Consider the following 24,923-nt stretch of genomic DNA (forward strand, 5'->3'; position numbering starts at 1 on the left):
CTTACAGCAGTGCCAGAGCAGTGAGCAGAAAATAAACATCAGCTATTTTGTCAATATACCAATTAAATTAATCAGTTTCTTTGAAATTATACTTACTATTTTACTCTGTTAAAACCCTGAGCTGAAGAGCAAGGGCTGCTGTGACTCTGTGCTTAGAGCAATACTAGAGGTATAGTTGGCAATGAATTGTTGCTGTTTTATGTCAGAGAGTGTACCTATGGTTCTGTTTTTTAAATAGTTCGTTCTGTAAGACTGATAGTTTTAGTTGAGTTAGAACCCACCCTGAGTCATAATATTAAAAACATTAAAAACATTTATCTCATCATTTGGCTGTTTCTTTATCATTAGACACTCTTTCCTATGCTTTTATTCTCAAAATTTTTTGGTATTTTAGTTTGTTAATTAGAGAATCTGCATTTCTTATTGTCACATACTTTTATTCTTTAAGTGGTTGTTTATTTTTAAAAGTTATAAAAGCAAAAAACCCTTATGCAAACAAATCTCCATTATATAAGTAATACATGTTCATTGTGTGAATAAATAGATAGGTGTGCGCACACACACATATACATGAATCAGGCCACCTATAGTCTCACACTCCATACAGAATCAATGTTTGCAGTTTGAGAGAGCATCTCTTAATATTATGTCTGACTCTTACAGTGTCTTCTGGTCAGTTACATTCCATCTTCATTGATACCTGCTCTACCTGGCCAACTCTTTTGGTTGTAGCAATATACAGGAAAGAACCTAGACAGCAAGAGGAGCCAATAGGGGTTTTATATTCATTTCCCAGCCCCAGGGCCTTTTCATATTGAGATGGCTCCCTGTAGGACTGCTGAGGTAGCAGACATTCAAATTGAAATTTATTTTCTTTGCCTAATATTGTAAACTGGAAAGACACAAACTCTGAGACACCTGTTTTCCAGATGAGAGAAATGGTCACCCTAGTTCAGCCCATGTGAATTTACCCTCTATTTACTGTCTGTCCATTCTCTGCAGCTCTTTTCCCATCTGTCTTTCAAAGTGAAGCTAAAGGCAGTTTATTTTATTACATATGTTTCTCATTTTACTATTGAAGACTGAAAGTCCTTAATCTGCAATTCTGAAATTTCGTTTTCATACCCTAAATGTTCTAAGAACGAAAATATTTCCATAATTAATATGAAGCATTCACAGTTATTATTTATGATATTCAATGTGAATATTCAAATGTCAGACTACCAAAGTATAAATGCACTTGATTACAGAATATTGCCCCAGATTCCTCTCCAGGTGGTAGGTAGCCTGTGTTATCTGCGCTAGATTACCTCTCTAAAATCCAAGAAAGTCTGAATTATAGACAAAACTGGCCCTAGAGGTCTTGAAAGAGTCTTCAGCCTTTATTAGGCCAAAGAGGGGGGCTAAGGACTGGTATAATGAAGGGAAGGGCTGAGGAGGATGGTTTCATTTCAACTGCACCAGCATTCTATGAACTTCAGCTCTGTACTCACCCTATGATAATGGAAGTGTAAACTCTTTGCAGTCCCCTCCTTCTTTATTTTGTCCATTTCTTACCATGTTTTGCCAACTGAGACACGTTTCTTGAATTCCTACACATAATGCTTTTTATTTCTACTAATGACACAATATATTTCCTTCCTCAAATAAAATATAGATTTCCTTTGCAATCAGTACCACACAACAGTCAGGCTAGAATGATCCTTTGCTAGAACTATTTTATGTGTGGTACCTATTTGTGGGGGACAGTAAATCAATAAATCCATGTCATAGTTTTTATCTCTGAGTTCAGAGGATCCCCCAAGAAATAGTGAAAGATAGCACTTAAAGGCTATAGAAAGAAGAGAATAAAGAACAAAAGCAGAAGATGTAGGAACAAAGGGATTTCCTTTCCATGGCAGACAGTCGAATTATTTTTAGTCGTCGCTGTTAACATTATTTGGAAAATACCTACCAATGATATGTCATGTTTTTACCCTATAACACACTGTGAGGACTTTGTATTGTTTCCCCCTTGATATCCATAAATATCAGAGTAATGCCCTTCTGCTAGTTACCGAGTTAAAGGAACTAAAAAAAAAAAAAAAAAACGTTTCTCATTCCAAGTTTTTCCTACAATGCCAGGTGTAAAAATTCAGGTACAAGTGAGGACTGTAAAGCGGGTTTTCTCAGTCTCAGAACTATTATTTTGGGCTGGGGAAGATCTTTGTTGTCCAGGGCTGTCCTGGAAACTGCAGAAAGTTAGCAGCTTTCCTAGTCTGTACCCACCAAATTACCAGGGGTACTCCCTCTCCCCCAAGTTGTGACAAGGAAGATTATCTCTACATATAGCTAAAAATGCCCTGAAGGCAAAATCATTCCTGCCTCCCCAACTGAGAACCACCTTCTATGGGTTAACTCTTCTGTGTTTTAGAGGTTTCTGTAGGGAGAGTTAGTGCTGCCATTGTGATGGCTTGATAGCTGAGGTTGGGGATAATCCCTGGCCACATGTTCTTCTGAATTTTACTTTGCATTTCTTTCACTTTGCTGTATTTGTTTGTCACTGATGCTGAGCTAAGGCTTTTGCTGGGTGCTGGAATAGTAGTGATTAAGAGAGCAAGGTCCCTGATCTCATGGGGTGTGCCTTCTGAAAGGGGGTGGGGTGGGCGAGTGACAAGTGTAAATAATCAGTGCATGCATGCGAGCTTGCTCAGTCCTGTCTGACTCTTCATGACCCCATGGACTGTAGCCCACCAGGCTCCTCTGTCCATGGGATTTCCCAGGCAAGGATACTGGAGTGTGTTGCCATTTCCTCCTCCAAGGGATCTTCTCCTCTATTCGCAGGCAGATTCCTTACAACTAGCACCATCATCAGCAACCAAGTGTATGAATAATATAATTTCAAACACTCAAAGATGCTATAAATAAAATAGATAATTGGGCAGCATGATTGGAGGACAGTTGATTGCTACTTTAGACAGGAATCAGAGTTTTCTCTCACCTCTGAGTTGATAAAAAGAAAGATCTAAGGAAGATGTGTGATAGAAAGTGTGAACAAGTTAGTTTTGCTCAATGGCAGTGAGAAGGCCAATGTGGCAGGAACTGAGAATTTACTGAGAGTGGTACTCCATGAAGTTGCAGATAGGGAAGGTCTGTGTGCCACAAAAAGCAGCAGTTTGATTTCACTGTGATTGCAATGGGCCACCATTAGACGCTTTTAAGCAGAGGAACAGAATTAGCATGTTCTCACTTAAGATTTTCTTTTTTCTTTCTTTCTTTCTTTTTTTTTTTTTTTACTTTACAATACTGTATTGGTTTTGCCATACATCAACATGAATCTGCCACAGGTGTACACATGTTCCCCATCCTGAACCCCCCTGCCACATCCCTCCCTATACCATCCCTCTGGGTCATCCCAGTGCACCAGCCCCAAGCATCCTGTATCATGCATCAAACCTGGACTGGCGATTAATTTCTTATATGATATTATAAGTTTTGATGATATTATATTATTAGTTTCTTATATGATATTCATGATATTATACATGTTTCAATGCCATTCTCCCAAATCATCCCACCCTCGCCCTCTCTCACAGTGCCCAAAAGACTGTTCTATACATCTCTGTCTCTTTTGCTGTCTCACATACAAGGTTATCATTACCATCTTTCTAAATTCCATATATATGCATTGGTATACTGTATTGGTGTTTTTCTTTCTGGCTTACTTCACTCTGTATAATCGGCTCCAGTTTCATCCATCTCATTAGAACTGATTCAGATGTATTTTTTTAATGGCTGAGTAATACTCCATTGTGTATATGTACCACTGGTTTCTTATCCATTCATCTGCTGAGGGACATCTAGGTTGCTTCCATGTCCTGGCTATTATAAACAGTGCTGCGATGAACATTGGGGTACACGTGTCTCTTTCAATTCTGGTTTCCTCAGTGTGTATGCACAGCAGTAGGATTGCTGGGTCATAAGGCAGTTCTATTTCCAGTTTTTTAAGGAATCTCCACACTGTTCTCCATAGTGGCTGTACTAGTGTGCATTCCCACCAACAGTGTAAGAGGGTTCCCTTTTCTCCACACCCTCTCCAGCATTTATTGCTTGTAGACTTTTGGATCACAGCCATTCTGACTGGCATGAAATGTTACCTCACTATGGTTTTGATTTGCATTTCTCTGATAATGAGTGATGTTGAGCATCTTTTCATGTGTTTGTTGGCCATCTGTATGTCTTCTTTGGAGAAATGTCTATTTAGTTCTTTGGCCCATTTTTTGATTGGGTCGTTTATTTTTCTGGACTTGAGCTGCAGGAGTTGCTTGTATATTTTTGTTTAAAAAGATCATTTGGGGGACAAAAGTGAAAGTAGGTGAAATGCATTAAGAGCCTTTTGAAGAAATGAGTGATGGTGGTGGTTTTAGTTGAGTTGAATATTAAAAACAGAGAGATTGGAAGATTCAAAATGTATTGCTGCTGCTGCTGCTGCTGCTAAGTCGCTTCAGTTGTGTCTAACTCTGTGTGACTCCATAGACGGCAGCCCACCAGGCTCTTCCATCCTATTAGAGCAGCTGAACTGCTAATAGTTGCTGTTGTATTGATGAGATAACAAGGTGATTCCTGTGTTTGAAGCTTCAATAATTAGAAAGCTGATACTGCTGTTTACTGAGATAGGGAATCCTTTGGGGGGAACAGGCTGGTTTAAGATGCTGCAGGCATTTGGGGGACTCCTTAAAGGTCACCTCTTTCCCCTCTTGTAACTTTTGCTTTGTGATTACTCAAGAAATGAGACTATCCATCTTTTTTAGATGCTCTTTCATGAACCTCTAACTTGGAATCCAGTGAACCCTAATTTTTGAAATACCAAATACTATAAAGCATTGTTCTTTTTTTTTTTTTCTCTTTGTAAAAGTATTTATGTAGATGAAGATTACACAGATGACCAATTCTCAGTAAATCGTGTGTTCAGAATTGTGGTTCCAGAAAGATGGTGGATTTATATGGAAACAGGTATCCTCCTGTTGCAGCATCTGCCTTTGATCTTTGACTCATGAAGGTAAGGTGGCTGTCTGGAATCACACGCCGTGGAAGAGAAAGAAGCTTCTTTTTCTACACTGGAGAGAGAATTCCAAGGGTCTGTGTTTTAATATATGGAATTTACCCAGAATAAAAAAAGAAAGAAAGAAAGAAACTTAACATCTTTCCAGTAAATTACTAAGAGATTTCTGTTCCTCTCTCCTTTTATTTCCTAAAGTTAGCCTAAAGCCTGTGTATACTGAAGGGTCTTATAACACTCTCTTGTCCTTAAATTTCAGGCAGCAATAAGCAGACTTTTTCTTGTAACCAAATGCAAATGTGCTTTAAATTGAGAAAATCTGATATGGCAAACAAATGAACAACAGCAACAACAAAACAAAATTAATAAGATGCATTATTTACTTTAGGAAGGGGCTTCTCATGGGATATCTTTAAGAAATGAACAACACTAGAGGATTTAAAATGTAATTTTATAAACAGCTTCTCTGAGACACATTTATTTCATCTAACATGGACCTTCTATAGTGTGCTCAGTCGCTCAGTTACGTCCCACTCTGTCACCCCAGGGACTACAGCCCGCCAGGTTCCTCAGTCCATGGGAATTTTCCAGGCAAGAATACTGGAGTGGGTTGCCACACCCTCCTCCAGGGGATCTTCCCAACCCAGGGATGGAATCCAGGTCTCCCACAGCACAGGCAGATTCTTTACCGTCTGCACCACCAGGGAAGCCTAATACCGTATTGGATCTAAATGTCTCACATTAATGCTTGGTAAAATGGCCATGGGGATTTTTTACTTCCTTTTCCAAGAAAATACAATGTAGTCTTTAGTTTTATTTTTCTTAATGAATAAAGTATTTGTCATTGTTCAGTTCCTCCTACATTTTATTGTAATATGAGTTCTTCTGGTAAGTTTCCATTTCTACCTGGGGTTTCTTTTTACTCACAGATGAGTTTATTTCTCAGGTTGGTAATAATGTTGGGATAAATTCATAAATAGTTATTCTTTGAATGCTGAGAAGAAATGTCTTTTATTCCTGAATAAATACAGAATTTACTTGTTGTAGATATTATATTTGGGGGGCAGTACACAGTTTCTTTTTCCTGTTGTATATTTTAAGTGATCCTGAAGATACAGAATGACAGAGTTTAATCAGTTAGATCTAGTATGGGTTGAGGTTTTCTTTGTGTGTGTGTGTTTTGCAAGGTAATACATGTGAAAACAGATAATAAAATGAAAGCAAATAATAAAATAGTTGGGTTCACATGAAGATGCTTTGAAATGGTACAAACATGCAAACATGTTATTTTTCTTAGTAGTAGTATTCTTTGTGATCATTAAGGTGTGCAAGACACGGTTGTTGGTGTGGTTTCTAATTCAGGCATTAGACCAAAAGAAGCCAAAGTATAGTTGATTTTTTAGTGAAGACTCATTTCATAAGCATTTTTTAAAAGTACTTTTTAGGAGTTTCATAAAAGTCTTTGGTGGGACTGCATTTCTTCTAGACTTACATTCTTGGAATACCAGTCTTCAGAGTTTTTCATATGGTGGTTGAGAATGTGGCTTATAGTGCCAAACTGCCTGGTTTCAAACCCCAGCCAAATTTCTTAATAACTGTAAGAGCTTAGACAAATTTTATAGCCATTTTGTACTTATATTTCCTTATCTGTAAAATGATGATAAATAAACAGTACCTAGTTTTGAGGTTTAAACAAACAATATTAGTCAAACATTAAAAGAATGTCCAGCATATAGTGAAAGACAAACGTTTGCAATTATTATTTCTTGAAGAAGCCTGATAAAAATTCAGGTTTACTGGTTATTAAACTGCATTGGACCTATTTGGAGTCTTCTTTGTTATGTGCAGAGATTGGTAATGACCTGTTTTTGTTTCGGTCATAATTTGCCTAATTATTACATCTTACATAAAAGAAAAACAAAAAGCAACAACAAGGCTTGAGCCTTCAGAGGGACAAAAAAGGCAGCATCTCAAATCTGTGCTCTACACAAGGTCTTGGCCCGAGCCTCATGCGTTGAAGACCCTCTGTCGTCGGCAGCCAGAACTCTGACCTATGATAACATAGGGACTTGCTTCTTCATTCTTAGCAAATCTGAGTAGCATTCTTATCTTAAATTTGGCCTTCAGCTGTAGGGAAATCAGAAAATTTGAAAGTATAGTATTATGGCTGAAAGACTAAACTTTTTTAAAAATACATGCTTTAGTTCGTTTATCTGTCTAATATTTTCTGTTCTCAAATTAGCTACCTTTAAAAATGTATGATTTTAAATTACATACTGGATTATGCAGGTACTCATCTAACACTTAAAATGTAAACAATGTCAATGTTTCTTAAAAGGCAAGAGGTAGGAGATTATTATATGTGAAAGGAAGTAGAATTATGGTCTTTTAAAATTCTAGCTTGCCTTGAATTTTTCAGTTTAATCAACTTGGCATTTAAAAACACTGGGCTCACAGTTCTGTTAAGAACTGTGTGTTGTTTGTAGAGATTTTTAGGTGCAAATTATCTAGCCAGATGTTTAAACACTAAGGGGGGAGATCAGTTAAATACAATTAACATAGTCCTCATTTATCAAGTAGTTAATTCTCAGCAGTAGACCACAAGCTTTTTATCCCCATTTATAGATAGGTAGATAATATAAAAGGAAAGATCCAAAAGCCTGATTTTGAAACTGTATGTTAATAATAACCCTGTATGTGAGACAGCAAAAGAGACACAGCTGTATAGAACAGACTTTTGGACTATGTGGGAGAGGGAGAGGGTGAGATGATTTGGGAGAATGGCATTGAAACATGTATACTACCATGTAAGAAATGAGTCGCCAGTCTAGGTTCGATACAGGATACAGGATGCTTGAGGCTGGTGCATGGGGATGATCCAGTGAGATGATATGGGGAGGGAGGTGGGAGGGGGGTTCAGGATTGGGAACTCATGTACACCCGTGGCAGATTCATGTCAATGTATGGCAAAACCAATACAGTATTGTAAAGTAAAATAAAGTACAATTATTAAAAAAAAAAAAAAAAGAAACTGTATGAACCTTGCAAAATTAGGAAACATTCTATTCATTATAGGTGGCTTCCCACATTTAGGTTATTGATTGCTTTCGACTTTTCTGACGATTCAAGACTTTAATGAATATTGGAATAAATATTATGTTGCATTGTAATTTCCCACCAAGTAAATTATATGCATTGATTATGAGCCTATGAAAATATCTGAGAGTACAGTCAGGTTGGGGGTGCATACACACACACACACACACAAAATATAAAAATTATATTGCATAATATTGCTTTATTTCAGTTGCCTAATTGCAGCCCAACTCAACTTACCTGTAAGACTGTATTAATGTGGATATTTTAATATGTTTAATATGCTATGAAGTGGGTGATCCTAAACTAATCATGCTGGGAGTGAAATAGTTCTTAAAATAGTTCTGATTATTGTCAATTTTAATATGTTCTTTATAATTAGTTAAAAGAAAGTATAAAAGTAATATAAAAGTGCAGAAGTTTTGGGTTTGCAAAACAAAAAAATTTACTACTACTTAATAAAAAATGTGTGCACTTAATAAAAAGCATGCAAACAGTGAGAGTTTTACTTCTTCTTTTCCAATTTGGATTCCTTTTATTTCTTTTTCTGCTCTGATGTACACCCGTGACGGATTCATGTTGATGTATGGCAAAACCAATACAATATTGTAAAGTAAAAAATAAATAAGTAAATAATAAAATTTTTAAAAAATAAATAAAAACTATGTTAAAACTAAAAAAAAAGAAAAAAACATGTGTGCCCTATTATATGCGCTTCCTATGCGGCACTAGTTGTAAGAAAAAACTCTCCTGCTAGTGCAGGAGATGTATGAGACGTGAGTTCAATCCCTGGATCATGATGATCCCCTGGAGAAGGGCATCACGACCCACTCCAGTTTTCTTACCTGAAGAATCCATGGAGAGAGGAGGCTGGAGGACTATAGTTCATAGGGTCGCAAAGGGTCAGAAATGACTGAAGCAACTTAGAAATCACCCTATTATATATCTATATCGTCTCTTTTACCCCTATCTGTTTGTATCTCCCATTTTATTTTCAGTTTTGAATTCATTTCTTATATGCATTTACAAGGCTATTGTAAATATTCTGAGTTGTATTATATATGTTCTGAGTTCTTTAATCTTCCTGAGGAAGAGCTTAAAAATATGTTGAGTTTTATAAGTCTTATTGGAAATCTAGGGAGTTATTTTCAAATATTAATTTTGAGCCTAACATTTGAAAAAGTATTAAAAGCAGTGACATAGTAGAAATTATATTACAAATCAGGGGCTTATGTTCAAGCCAAATTTCGTAAAGATGAAAGTTTGAACTTGGTTATTGTAGCTTCCTCTAGCTCTATCATTTGAGGTCTGGGGTACATCGATGCTTTGAAAATACAAGTATGAAGCCATGAGAATAAGTTATCATCCACGTGGCTTCCATAAAACCATGCTCTAAGCTTAACAGAGCTTTATAGACATCTTTTTCTGTTATTTTATTTCACTGTGATGGACTGATTTATTTGGGGCAGGGAGAGGCTTTCTGTTTCTATTTGTTAATGTTGTTGTTGAGCCGCTCAGTCATGTCTGACTCTTTTGCGACCCCATGGACTGTAGCCTGCCAGACCCCTCTGTCCGTGGGATTTCCCAGACGAGAATACTGAAGTGGGTTGCTATTTCCTTCTCCAGGGGATTATCCTGACCCAGGGATGGAACCTGCATCTCCTGCTTGGCAGGCGGCTTCTTTAGCACTGAGCCACCTGGGACACGTTTGTTTATGAATACAAGGAGAAACAGAAGGTAACAGGAAGGACTGAATGGGAGATGAAAAGGGCTTGGCAAGTGAGGATGAGAACAACTGAGAGGAATACAGCAACTTAAGGATACAATTATTTATTTGACAACTATTTTCCAGTATGTTAACTCGGGAAATAAGCAAAGGTTGATAGCAAAGAGAGTCAAGTGTTAAGGAAACAAAGAATACGCAGTGGAAAAAGGACACCCCACTATTTTTGTCTTGTTCCCATGGTTTCCATTATTTCTTGTCCCGTTTTTGCTTGTTGCTACTTTCTGGACACGAAGGAGGGAGTATCTTTAAATTATTTGTGTGGGTGCTCAGTCACTGAGTCGTATCTGAGTCTTTGTAACCCCATGCATTATAGCCGCCAGGCTGCTCTGTTCGTGGGATTTTCCCAGCAAGACTGTTGGAGTGGTTTGCCCTTTCCCCCTTCAGGGGATCTTCCCAACCCAGGGACTGAACCCACGTCTCCTGCATCTCCTGCGTTGGAAGGCAGATTCTTACCTCTGCGCCTCCTAAGGCCCTAAACCACCTGGGAAGCTCTAGACAGTTAATTAACCCAGTAGAACAATAGTTTTAAGAAACTACAAAAAGGTATTCCGTTTTCTACAACACAATTAAATAAGAATCAATTTTAGTCCTAAGTGGCACAGCGCTGAACAATTTATTTATCTTGCTTATTTTCACCCCATCTGCCTATGTAGACTCATCCTTATTCTTAGCCTCCCTTAAAAATGAAATTAGGTTTTCTTCTTATTCTAATAGAGTCAAAGGACAATCCAGATGTCAGAAGTTTATGTTGTTTTTTGTTTCCACTATTGAGTACTCCCAATTTTCAGGTGGTAAAACATTTATATAAAGCTATAATATTCAACGTAAATTAGTTTGCATTTAACTTTGTCTCTGCAAGTGATGCAGAATAGCAGAGCAATGAAGAGCCACATACTCAGAGCCTGGGTGTGGAGGTTTGAATTCTAACTCCACACCGAACCAACCAGAGCTTGGACAAATGGCTTCTCTCTTCTTTGCCTTAATTTCTCTGTCTATAAAATGATAGTACTTATAACATTGTCTTCTTAGTGTTGTTATGAAGATTAAACTAGTTAATTTAAGCTAAGTACTTTGAACACATAAGCTCTTCATAATTCCATGGTTCTCAACTTTGTGACACATTCGAATCACCTAATGAGCTTGTGGCCAAAGCCACGCACCAGATCTATTAAATCTGAGTCTTTGGAGGTGGGTACCAGAAGTGAGAGTCATGCAAACTCTTTGGGTGACGCTAATGAGCAGACAAAGCTGAGAACCACTACTACAAATGTGGGCCGTAATTATCCTGCTGACTAAATGATAAACTTCCTGAGGGCAGGGAGAACATTGCGTTTATTAATACACTCCTCAGAGCAGCTATCTCAGTGTCTTATTTGTAACTAACACTCATTAAATACGTATCAATTAAGGAAAACATGTTGATGATTCTTTAGATGTGTAAAGACGTTGCAGCACCACAGAGGTGCTGATTTTAAGCCTTAATTATTTATTCCCTTGTTTATTCATTCATACACACTTCACAGTTCTGAGTCTTGATTTACTAGGCTAACTGCTGCAGGCATACACAATTTGAAAATCCAGTCCCTGTTCTGAAGAGTTTATAGCCTAGTGTGTGATGGGGAACATGAATAAACACAAACAACGTTAATAGTAGGAAAACTGGCCATATTTAAGTGCCCTATTGTAATTCAGATTCCCTAACAGACTGCCTGTAAGATGGAGCATGCAGAGTTTGTGTCGAAGTGCTCTTGGAATCAACAGCTCTGCCTGAGTGGTGAGAGAATGGGAGGGGCATGGAGAAGCATGATTGGGCAGGGAGAAAAAGTTACATTTCGCTGTATTGCCAACAGAGTGTCCAGACAACCCCACAAAGAGCCCTTCAGAACTGTTTCGAGTTGGGCTGCATGTTGTGTGAATGACCAGAGTTCTTGGTCTCCTTAATCAACAGAAATTGATAAGAGGCCAGAGAAGAAATTCAGGCAAGGCCTGATTGGGAGCCATGGGGGAATGAGAACAAGTCACAGGTTCCTTTGGTCTCTCCCTTAGTTGGAGGTAAGCTGCTTCCTTATCGGGGGTTAGGCCAGAGGGGTGGCTTGGGTGGTCTGCCCATCCCCTTGGTGGTGCTAAATGCAGGGATCATGTATGGATCAACCTGATTTTGCTCCTCACTCCTCAGAAGTGGCAGTTGATTTTGGATCTTTTTGTATCTGTTGTTGATAATTCGCCCCAACTCTACATGCACCCAATTATATTTAGTCTCTTATAGTTTCCTTGTATGTTGTTGCTCAAGGAGACGTTTGTCCAGGTACAAGTACCACAGCCAAGAGTCTCCGGTCCCAGGGTTCAGGTCCCACCTGTCTCAAAAGGGCCATTTTTGTTCTTCCATGTTGATCAGTACTTGGATACAGGGGCTGGAAGACGTGACCTTGGTAAAACACATTTCTTTAGCCATCCCCAAGTAGACCTGGCAGCTCAGAGTGTCTTCTGGTAGCTTTTCCAAAAAATAGGGGAATACATCCTTCATTCCTAATGGGGGATTTGGGAAAAGCATTACAGTATCACCATATGCAATATAAGAGATTAGTTCTAACAACCAAAAAGACTACTCTTGACTCAAAGAAGGGAGAAGTCACATTTGCTTAAGGCAAGAGAGAGGAACCAAAGGTGAAGTGAGAGACTGCTTTCTGAAGTAGACAGTTAATATTTCAAGAGGCTGGGATGAGGTGCAGAGTATTTCAGGTAACATCAGAGTTAAAGATGGGGAAATCTGCAGTTATAGGTTTGTTCAGAGCTTGTGTCTAGAAGCCCAGGATAAACAGTGGAAGCTTAATTTGGTTGCCATTCAGGAGCAGGGAGAAGACCAGTGTGGGCCAGTGCGCTTTAGCAAGATCAGTCAGGTAGCGATATGTAGGTATAGGAAGGGACAGAGCTTGAAGTCAGGCTTATTGGGGAGCAAGCCAATGAAACTGTACATCAAGGACCTGCCTAAGGTGGGGGGTACCTGTGACAGGCAGGCACAGAATGGCAAATGACTGAATGGGTTTAGGAGGCAGTGCAGGCATGAGACCAACAGGCTTGATAGCTGACTGAACTCAAGATGGTGTGGGTGATTAGCAGGTCGGGGATGGCTACAGTGAGGAAAGGCATCACGCCAGAGAAGCAGCGCAGAAAGGGCAGTGACTTTGATCCATTATTAGGACCGAGGAGACAAATGTGGCCAAGGTTTTGCATCGGGCACAGGAGAACATGAATGCACCTTGTTCAGGCTGACTTGCATCCTTGATTCTTGTGTAACTGTCTGAGGACTTCCTGACAACATCGGGCCGTTGTATCCTGGTGACTAAGGGAAAGCACATCCGTGTCTGAGCCCAGTTGGGTCAGAGCACTGTCCTACCTGGTGCTCGGTAAAGCTGTGAGATACCTGATGTTTGTTCCCGGAATGCCAGCCTTCTCTTTTAAACTCTCAGAGTATTTATCCTCCTCCGTATTCCCCATTTTCTGCCACAACTAGTCAATTATACCACAGGGTTGGTTGCTCCAAATATCTGTTATCTACTCTGGAAGAATCTATGATGGCAGATTTAGACTCTGGCTCTTTCATAACACATTTCAGCACATGGTATTATTTTAAGCAAGAGGATTTCTGAGCCTCTGAATATTATGTTAAGTGTAAGGTCACCCTCAATGATTTAATTTTGAGGACCAGCATTTTCAGGATTTGAACAGAATGAAAAATTAAGCCATACTTGGAGCTTCTTAACCTTGGCAGGAGATCCTGCAAGCTTCTAAACACTGACTTATGGGGGACTAAACTGTGGGACACAGTATGCCATAACATGGTTATAATTTCTCTCCCCCACAGAAATGAAATGGATGAACTGATCATCCGGTAATTTTTTTTTTAATGGAAGAACTTTTCCTACTTTGTCTTAATGTCTATGGTGTTTCATTTAAGAAGAGCTTAACTGAATCCTATATCGAAATGAACTGTGTTGCAATAGCATTAGTTCCCAGCTGGTTGCTCCGTGAAGGCAGAGTACATGGCATAATCTCCCTGCCCATCTTGGACTCTTTTAAGAAAGTTACCTGTCTTAAGAAAGGTACAGACACTTGACAGTCTCTCTCTCTTATTTTAAATAATGATTTTTTATTGAAGAATAATTGCTTTATAATATCATGTTGGCCTCTGCCATACCTCAACGTGAATCAGCCATGGGTATTTTATTGCTTTGCAAGGAAATTCCAGTTTAGCATTTACCTGGTTATGGTCCCCAAATATTTCTCAAAGGAAGCTCAATCAAGCTTGTTGGGAAGTTCCTAGTCATATGTTATCCAGTCTCGTTGCCTGAACAACCTTGTTTGACATTGTCAGTGTGCACACTTACACGACTGTGATGAGAACTCCATCTCGGTTTGCTTGGTAACTCACCCTTCTTGCCTCTCTCTCTGTCCGTCTCTTTCTCTTTCTTTCTTCCCTGACTTGAAGATTCAGTGCAATTCTTTGAAATGATTTATATTTCATCCTAAGTCATTAGTGTGTATTTCCAAGTGGCCAATCTTTCCTGCTTTGTTGGTTAATGTTTACAAGAAATCTCTTGGAATAATGACTCACTGTGATAATTTATCACTTGCTTGCCTCCAGTATCAGTGATGAGTTTATGTTTGAGACTTTACCCTTCTCTCTCTGTCATTAAAACAAATTCTGTTCTCAGACTGGTGAATATGATTCTGCACCTGATCTATGGGGAACCATAAAGCATTCTCTATCTATTAGCAAAGATAGATGTGTGCTACCCTTCTCTGCTTTTCTGCAAGGATTGTTCTTTAATCTAAGACCAAGAAACGAAAGGCAAGACCCATTTAGATTACTTCAAGATGCTTAGTAGTACTTACATTAGAAGTCACATTAAAGGATAATAAATAACGATTCTTTTTACTAAGCCTTTTTCCATTTGAAGAACTGTTCACACAACTATCTCATCAATTTTTATGTCTAGTAAATTAAAAGAAAATCTACTTTCTTTGCTTAGTAATAGAGTCCAAATGCTGTGAGACTCTGCTGAATTTGAATTCTACCTGGTACTGAAACTCCGAGTCCTTATAGATGACATTCAGGAGAGGAGAGCCTTTTCCAAATGACTTCAGTCAGAGCCTCACAATAACGAAGGGAAGAGGGAGCTCTGTGGCGCTTATTTGTGCAGGTGGCGAATTGTACCCAACTAGGATTCAGAGTCTTGAAGCTGACGGGTACCATGAAGGGAAATGTCTCCAATCCCCCTTATTTTAGGTAAAGAAGAATGTCCTCCTGACTAAAGTGATACGGGAACTAACAGTCTGAGTAATGATTTACCCAATGTCATTAGAAGGCATCTGCAGTCCACACCCTCAACTGCTACCCCCAATACTGTTTTCTTCACCAGTTTATCCCAAGTACCTAAAATAATGCCTAGTACTTAGAAGGTCCTGTGGGTGAACTGATGAGCAAGAGCCAAGGGGAATACAGAATAACAGTTACCTTCCTTATGAGGCAATATTACTTCATCTGTTTTTAATTTATTTTATTTTTTTATTCTTTTCCAAAGTATTTTCCCATTTGGATTATTGCAGAATATTGAGCAGAGTTCCCTGTGCTATACAGTAGGTCCTTGTTGGGCATCTATTTTAAACACAGCAGTGTGGATATGCCAAGCCCAAACTCCCAGACTATGCTCCCACCTCCACCTTCTCCCCGCTGATCACCATCATTTGTTTTTGTTTTGTTTGTGAGTCAGTAAAGCAGGATGTTCAAGTATATAAGTTCTGGAGCCAGATTGCCTATATGGAAATTCCTGCTGTGTGATCTTCAACTAGTTACTTACTTCACTAAGCCTCAATTTTTCTGTAATGTATGGACCATATCTCATAAGGTTGTTGTGAGGATTGAATGAGTTTAATTAATTAAAGGGATTAAAATGAGACCCAGTTTATGGTCAGGGTTTCATGTCTGTTAGCTGTCACGTTAGAAGTGAGGGCAGTCAGTAGCACGTGGTGTAACGCCCGGGGCTCCTCCTGTGGAGGAATCTGGCATCTGAGAGGTGCTTCTCAATCAGGGCAGAATCGTGGGCACTCAGGGTGGGACCCTGGAGACCTGCATCTTTGCTTCTCTCTCCTCACATTCCATATCAGTCACCAGACTTCTGCCACCACAGCTGCTGTGCTTAAATCTCATAACCAGTGTGAATATACTCAGATGGTAAAGAGCTGAGCATTTGAAATTGAGGCAGTGAGATGCAGGAAATCTGATGGGCCTTAATCCCACCCGAACCTGGGATTGATACTGGCTCAGAGACCCCTTAGCTGCCTGTCCTGGCAAAATTGTTCATACTCTTGTAACTTTAGCTTCTTCATCTATAAATGAGATAAAGAAAAATACCTCTTGTATGCTATAAAAGATTAAAGAAGACAATATGTACATTTAAAGTGCCAGGTGCACCATAGGGATAGGTGCACCATAATGAAGGCTTGATTTTATTGCTTATCACAATAAGAAAACCTAAGGCCCAAGGAATTGGCAAGAAAAACAATATCCATTACCATGTAAAGATGCCACGACTTCATCTGCTTGCTGCTTCAGAAAGTGACAGGATAGACAGGTTTCTAGAGAGCAAGTACCATGAAAGTATTTTGTCTCAGAAGCAAATAGCTTTATTCTTGGAACTTTGAGTCTCATCTTTGAGCTGCTTGTTAAAATGATTCTATGACTTGTGGGACATCTCTAATGCTAAAATCTCACTCCAACTAGTATGTTTTTAGAAGGATTCCAGTGTTCAAAAAAAAAAAAAAAAGAGAGAGAGAGAGAGAGGAGGAAAGGAAGGAAGGAGAGAAAAGACTCTCTATTTTCCATATAATGGAAATTGGATCTTGTTGATAATGAAGCTTTTCATTTGACTTTAGTGAGATAAATCTGGGTGTCATCAAAGACGAGGTACTAATCAGAACTATTCACAATAGCCTGAAACAGCAAAACCCCAGAATCTCAGGACTTACATCAACAACAAGAAGAAGACAATTTCTTGTTTCTACCACAGTTCGCTACTGATTGATAGGGACGCTGCCACACCTCATCTGTACTGGGGATACAGGCCCACACAAACTCCCTATATGAAACGTGCCAGGAGGGGACAGAGGAAATCGGCAACACTGTGGTTGGACTCTTAACACATCTCTTTGGCCAAAGGATCTAGCCCTGGCATTTATCACCTTGAGGCAGGAAGTAGACTGGAAGAGGAATGAGCCAAATATTTGATGGCAGCCAGTACTGCAGTTCTTATGTATTCTGATCCTCCTCCTCAACACACATGGCGGGACTGCACCTCTCTGCCCACTCCGATTAGCCACAGTTACGTAATTTGCTTTGGACAGTGAAGCGTGAATGAGGATAATGCGTCACTTGCAGGTTGCAACTTCAAGATCCAGTGTGCAGTTGTAACACTCTTTCTTCTTGTCAGGGTGACTCAGATGCTTAGGGCTCTACCAGTCTGGATCTCTGAGTGAAGGGGAAAATGGAGACCCAGCACCACCCCCGCCATCAACCTAAGATGGGCGTGTTGTTCCAGCATAGTGCATTTGTGCTATGTCATTGAGATATAAAAATCGTTTGTTACTTTAACATATCCTAGACTATTCTAACTGATTCATATAGGGAGCATATTAGGAAACATTTTCAAAAGCTAAAAAATTTTTTCCTTTTACTCACGTAGATTAATATATCATCAAAGTTAAAGAGTTCAGGGGTAATTTTTTACAATCAGAGAGAGAAGAAAAAGATTACCTAAATAACCTGAGATTGGTTCGTTTGGCTAGTGGCTGTGGTACTTGTGTTAGTGGGTAGTCACACTTGGGAGCAAGGAGCAAGGAGGCTGTATTAATTTCAGCTGTAGGGTAAGGCTGGTGTGGCAACTCCTGCTCTACTAGAAACAGCACACCCTTCAGTGGAACAGGAACAGAACATCCTTAGACCAAGTACATCTGGTCTAAGGACAGTGATCGTGCAGACCACACGATGTTTTTAACATGCTGTTCTTTTTCTTTGATTTAAATGAGTTCACTCTGCATTTAGATGTTTTAAAGGGAAGGTTCCTAATTTCTTACCTTTGTGCTGTAGTACTCAGTGAGCACAAGAGAGGACCACTAGTGAGTGGAGACAAGTCTTGTAGTTCAAGCAGCTGGTCTGTGGATCTGAAGATTTTCCGCATTCTCTGCTACTCCTGAAAATGAGAGAGAGAGTGCTGTGAATTCAGGTACAGATCCTATTACTGATTCACTGTGTGACCTTGGGCAAGGTACTTAATCATTTTGGATCTCAGTTTTCTCATCTTTAAAATGAGGGTGATAATACTGGCATAGGTCATAGGGATGTTGTGTGGATAAACTAATTAATGATTGTAAAATGCTTTGAAAGTGCAAAGCGTTGTATAATTGTCAGGTGCTATTATGAAGAAGTATTATTAGTGTGTTGTGTTTAATTTTTGTGAGGGCTTCTCTCTGCTTTGAAGTTAGTATCCACGTGGATTGTGGGGTAGGGATAAGTTTACAGATGTTCTGCTATCGTCCCTCTTTTGCCCGTAGAAAGTAGCTAGGGTAATCATCATTATAAAGAGTGTCTCTTCAAGATAAAAAGATAGGAAATGATCTTCCTTTTTAAAAAAATGGAAACTGCTCTAACTTTAAAAGTATCAATGAATTCTTTAAAACCTCACACAGCCCTATGTTTCAATAAAGTCTAACAATGTGCAGAATTGGAAACTTCAGGCATTTTCTGCTTCAGCATAAGATAGGAAATGTTCTTGCTCAGATAACTTTAAATCAGCTGAACCAGCTTTTTCTAATTTTCCCACAGTGTTTGCTTCAAGGATGAAAACAAGTGAGGTATCCTACAGAGGAGAGAAATTCTGATCTGTGGGTGTGTTTTGCATTTTCAAAAAGTTAAAAAAAAAAAGCTCCAATTAATTTTCATTTGCTTTATAGACTCTCTTGGGAAATGTGTTTCTAGGTACATTAAAAACAAGCTGTTCTTTTGAAGGTCATCTATATACCATGTTTATAGATGACTACACGGTACAGCTAAATAACACTGGCTTTGAGGCGAAAAGTCCGAGGTCAGGCTTTGGGAAAATGTGCTTTTAGTTGTGTGTGTTTTGGCAAAGTAATTTAGTATCTGTCTCCATTTCTTTTAATAGGTGCGTGTGTAAAATAGTTCCTGCTGGACTCAGGGGGCTCTGGAAAGGATAAAAACAGGTAGCAATCTTTGAGAAGGTTTACAAAACAAACTAAGCTATTCAAATTGTATTATTAATATTTAGCATTTTATTTTACATTTAATTTGTTCTTGAGTTATCAATCCCTTAAATATATTTCAGTGGGTAATAAATATATTAACTTTGACTGTGTGGATCACAACAAACTGTGGAATATTCTTAATGAGATGGAACACCAGACCATATTACATGCCTCCTGAGAAACATGTATGCAGGGCAAGAAGCAACAGTTAGAACTGGACATGGAACAATGGACTGGTTCCAAATTGGGAAAGGAGGACATCAAGGCTGTACATTGTCATCCTGCTTATTTAACTTATATGCAGAGTACATCATGCAATATGCCAGGCTGGATGAATCACATGCTGGAATAAAGATTGCTGGGAGAAATGTCAACAACCTAGATATGCCTAAAACCACTTTGATGACAGAAAGCAAAGAGCTAAAGAGCTTCTTGATGAAGGTGAAAGAGGAGAGTGAAAAAGCTGGCTTAAAACTCAACACTTATAAAACTAAGATCATGGCATCTGATCCTATCATTTCATTGCAAATAGATGGGTATAATGCGGAAACAATGTCAGATTTCATTTTCTTGGGCTCCAAAATCAATGCGGATGGTGACAACAGCCAAAAAATTAAAACATGCTTGTTCCTTAGAAGAATAGCTATGACCAACATAGACAGCATATTAAAAAGCAGAGACTTCTTTTTGCTGACAAGGTCCATATAGTCAAAGCTATAGTTTTTCCAGTAGTCATGTACGAATGTGAGAGCTGGACCATAAAGAAGGCTAAACGTGGAAAAACTGATGTTTTCGAACTATGGTGTTGGAGAAGACTCTTGAGAGTCCCTTGGACAGCAAGGAGATCAAATCAATCAATCCTAAAGGAAATCACCTTGAATATTCATTGGAAGGATTGGTGCTGAAGCTGAAGATCCAATACTTTGCCCACCTGTTTTGAAGAGCACGCTCGCTGGAAAAGACTCTGATGCTGGGAAAGACTGAGGCCAAGAGGAGAAGGGGTTGATGGCAAGAGGGTTGGATGGCATCATTGAATTGATGGACACAAATTTGAGCAAACTCAGGGAGATAGATAGTAAAAGACAGGGAAGCCTGGTGTGCTGCAGTTCATGGGGTCACAAATTATTGGACATGACATCAACTGAACAGCAACAACGAAGATATTAAAAACTCAACTAATTCCCTTGAAACTTTCTTTTGCCCGTGTCTTTAGTCTTTAACCCTATAGCATGATGAGAAAGAGGTTGATAAGCACTTTCTGAGAAATTGTCCAATAAGCAGTTCCAAGTGATGTCAGCCATTTGAATGGGCAGTTTTGCATTAGCTTTGCTACTATTACATTAAAAAAAAAAACATGCTAAAGCCCAACTCTTAAACTATGTTCTGAGAACATCTGTATTACATTATTTCAGTGAGGAAATTATACTTAGGATAATTTAGGTAACAAAAATTAAACAGTCATACTAATTTAAAAAAAAAAAACCAAAAAACACACAACTCTTTGTGCAGACCTCTACACCATTACATTTTAAAATTACTAGAAGCAGATCAGCCGCCATCATGAACGACACAGTAACTATCCGGACTAGGAAGTTCATGACCAACCGACTGCTTCAGCGCAAACAAATGGTCATCGATGTTCTTCACCCTGGAAAGGCAACAGTACCTAAAACAGAAATTCGGGAAAAACTGGCCAAAATGTACAAGACCACACCAGATGTCATCTTTGTATTTGGATTCAGAACTCATTTTGGTGGTGGCAAGACAACTGGCTTCGGCATGATTTACGATTCCTTAGATTACGCGAAGAAGAATGAGCCCAAACATAGGCTTGCAAGACATGGCCTGTATGAGAAGAAAAAGACCTCAAGAAAACAGCGAAAGGAACGCAAGAACAGAATGAAGAAAGTCAGGGGGACTGCAAAGGCCAACGTTGGTGCTGGCAAAAAGAAGGAGTAAAGATTCTGCAGTGACTGTATCTGTGGTGATTGTGCAGATTTTTCATGAAAGAGAAAATAAACTAAGACCTTTTACATGTCAAAAAAAAAATAAATAAATAAAATAAAATAAAATAAAATTACTAGAAGCTGTGAATAGGGAAGTCTGGCATGCTGCAGGGTTGCAAAGAGTCGGACATGACCGAGTGACTGAACAACAACATGATGAGCTAAATCTTTGCGAGAAGGACAAATCCTGCAGTCCATCTATTTCTTTCCTAAAAATGGTGGCTTCATGAAGTGGCTTCCCTGGTGGCTCAGATAGTAAGGAATCTGCCTGCAATATGGGAGACCTGGGTTCGATCCTGGGTTGGGAAAATCCCCTGGAGAAAGAACTGTCAACCCACTTCAGTATTCTTGCCTGGAGAATCCCATGGACAGAGGAGCCTGGTGGGCTTCAGTCGATGGCGTTGCAAAGACCCAAATATGAATGAGCAAATAACACACATGAAGTGACAGCCAATATACCAGAGCTGTCAAAGATGTCACAGGTATCAAACAAGGGAGAAATGGTGACTTTTAAAGATTTATCTCATTATTTTTAGGCCCACTGGCATACAACCCAGAGTGAATGCCCCGGTGTGCCACTCAGCTCCCCATTTCGGAACAGAGACAGTCATTCCCCTATTACTGGTAGTGTTATCTGCTGATGACTCAAGCTAAGGTTCTCTATTGGTTGTTGTTGTTCAGTTGCTATGTCTTGTCCAACTCTGAGACCCCATGGACTGAAGAGAATGTTTTTCTGGAGCTCCCTTGCTTTCTCCACGATCCAGTGAATGTTGGCAATTTGATCTCTGGTTCCTCTGCCTTTTCTAAACCCAGCTTGTACATCTGGAAGTTCTCAGTTCGCACATTACTGAAGCCTACCTTGAAGGATTCTGAGCATTATCTTAATTACCGTGTGAAATGAATGCAGTTGTACAGTAATTCTTTGAAATTGCCCTTCTTTGGGATTAGAATGAAAGCTGTCCTTTTCCAGTCCTGTGGCCATTACTGAGTTTTCCTAATTTGCTGACATATTGAGTGAAGCATTTTAATAGCATCATCTTTTAGGATTTGAAATAGCTCAGCTAGAATTCTGTTACCTCCCCTAGCTTTGTTCACAGTAATGCTTCCTAAGGCCCACTTGACTTAATGCCCCAGGATGTCTGGCTCTAGGTGAGTGACCACACCATTATGCTTATCCAGGTCATTATGACCTTTCTTGTATAGTTTTTCTGTGTATTCTTAATACCCCTTCTTAATCTCTTCTGCTTCTGTTAGGTCCTTACTGTTTCTGTCCTTTATTATGCCCATCTTTGCATGAAATGTTCCCTTGGTATCTCTGATTTTTTGGAGGAGATAACTAGTCTTTCCCATTCTATTGTTTTCCTATATTTCTTTACATTGTTCACGTAAGAAGACATTATTATATTTCCTTGCCCTTCTCTGGAACTGTGCATTCAGTTGGGTGTATATTTCTCTTTCTCCCTTGCCTTTCACTTCTCTTCTTTCCTCAGTTATTTGCAAAGCCTCCTGAGACCACTACTTTGCCTTCTTGCATTTCTTTTTCTTGAGGATACTTTTGATCACTACCTCCTGTACAATGTTCTGGACCTCTGTCCATAGTACTTCAGGTACTCTGTCTACCAGACTTAATCCCTTGAATTTGTTTGTCACGTCCACTGTATAATCATAAGGGATTTGATACAGGTCATACATGAATGGCCTAATGGTTTTCCCTACTTTCTTCAATTTAAGTCTGATTTTTGCAATAAGGAGTTCATGATCTGAACCACAGTCAGCTCCAGATCTTGTTTTTGCTGACTGTATAAAACATCGTCATCTGTGGCTGTGAAGAACATAATCAATCTGATTTTGAAATTGACCATCTGGTGATATCCATGTGTAGAATCGTCTCTTGGATTGTTGGATAAGGGTGTTTGCTATGACCAACATGTTCTCTTGACAAAACTTTGTTATCCTGTTGGACTTGTAGTCTGTTGAAGGATAGAGAAGCCTGGCATGCTCCTGTCCATGGGGTTGTAAAGAGTCAGACAGGACTTAGTGACTGATCAATGACAACAGCCCCCTCGGAGGTCATTCTTGCCTCCTGGGCCTAGCTCGGTTCAGTGGCTGTTAATTTAGACAGTATAAACCACATCTACTTGCCTTGATGGGAAATGACTCTGAAGGACTCTCCCAATACCAGAGCTTCCTGTAGGATTGGCTTAGGCCTATTTCACAGCTGAATTGTAATTTAGTTTCTTTATTCAACCAACTTCCAGGACGTGAAACTCAGATCTAGGATCAATTTACAAAATAACATGGCCAAGGAAATGCTGGGTATGCTACAGTCAAAAGTCCAAAGAGCTATAGACCCCAGCTAACATGTCCTAACCAGAACGAAGAGAGTATTTGGGAAATTGGATCTGGAGGATGCTGGCTCTAAATGACTGAAACATAAAGTTGGATATGGGAGAGCGCTCCCATAATATGAAATTTAGTAGCCTGTCAGTGACTTTGGGAGATGATGTTAAAATATTGCTGGGGTGGGTCTTAGAAGCTTGGAGACAGTGATGGCCTACAGAATGAAAAATAGAATTGCTGTGGCAGACCGTAGATGAAGGAAGTTGCCTTGGTGGATCAGATATACATAAGGCTGGAAACGCAACCAGGTGGTCATATTCTGCACGGAGACCTAGAGGGTGCTCCATTTACCAAAGCGATACTGGTGAGAGGAGCACCATTATCTCTGAGGAGCTCAGTGGTACCTATTCTCTGTTGGCCAAGGCTGACGGAAAAGATGCTGTTACAGAACTGGACTTTCTGACAGCAAAGTGAGTGATGATGGACCTAAGTCTAGCCTCTATAAAAACCAAATAAACCCTGGTGAATTACAGAGGTCTACCACAAACTCAGTTAGGCTCCAAGTATATGGTTTGCAGCTATTGATCAGGCAAATACATTCTTTCCCATCCCTATCCAGGAAGATGAACAGAAGCCCTTTGTATTCATTTGGGTGAGATGGCAGTTAAAATTTAAATCTCTCTGTCTTTCCCTGGAAGTGGCCTGGACTGTCGATATTTTGCTGAATATCACATTGGTCTATTACTTGATGACACTGTGTTTATCAGATGAATTTGCAGTAAGTGGCAAGCCTCTGTGTAACCCAGAGGGCAGGAGATAAGCCTTGTGGAAATTCAGAGGCCCTCTGGGCCAGTCAAGTTGTTAGGTGTCTGAGATACACTGAGACATCTATACCACCCACATATTTTTTTCAGGAATGAGACATTCATTCCCTCAGTTGCTAAAGGTGTTGATTACTGATTATTCAAAACTGATTATCTCAATAGGAATCGAAAGTAACTCTCTTCCCAAGGTCATGACCGACACTCATGAGTGTAGCTGCAGCTATGAAGGAGCACAGAAGCCCCACCCCATTGCCTTGATGGGGGCCAATTCGGCAGGGCTATCCCAGATTCAACATGCTGGTAGGATTAGCTGAGGTCTCTGTTGCAACCACACTGCAGTTCAACTTCCCCTTCTGTTCAGTCCTGCTTTCCTCACTTCCTTATAAACAAAGTTCCTGAGATGACCTCTCAATAAATGTGCTGTACACAAATATCCGCCTCAGAATCTGTTTTGAGGGGAGCAGAACTTAGGACCTTATCCTCAACATCAAAATGCAATTTAATTTAAAAATACT

General features: G+C 39.5%; 2 protein-coding genes across 2 annotated transcripts in view; both read left to right on the top strand.

Moving 5' to 3' along the window:
* MACROD2 (mono-ADP ribosylhydrolase 2) overlaps positions 1 to 24,923 on the top strand; it is a 2,293,708-nt gene that overhangs the window by 677,199 nt on the left and 1,591,586 nt on the right. The gene's annotated exons all lie outside the window — the stretch shown is intronic.
* On the top strand, positions 20,782 to 21,231 carry LOC128058256 (40S ribosomal protein S24). The gene has a single exon (XM_052650652.1). The coding sequence runs from the start codon at positions 20,799 to 20,801 to the stop codon at positions 21,195 to 21,197; it is 399 nt and encodes a 132-aa protein (XP_052506612.1). The 5' UTR covers positions 20,782 to 20,798; the 3' UTR covers positions 21,198 to 21,231.

The sequence above is a fragment of the Budorcas taxicolor genome, chromosome 13, assembly GCF_023091745.1.
Source record: "Budorcas taxicolor isolate Tak-1 chromosome 13, Takin1.1, whole genome shotgun sequence".
Taxonomy (NCBI): domain Eukaryota; kingdom Metazoa; phylum Chordata; class Mammalia; order Artiodactyla; family Bovidae; genus Budorcas; species Budorcas taxicolor.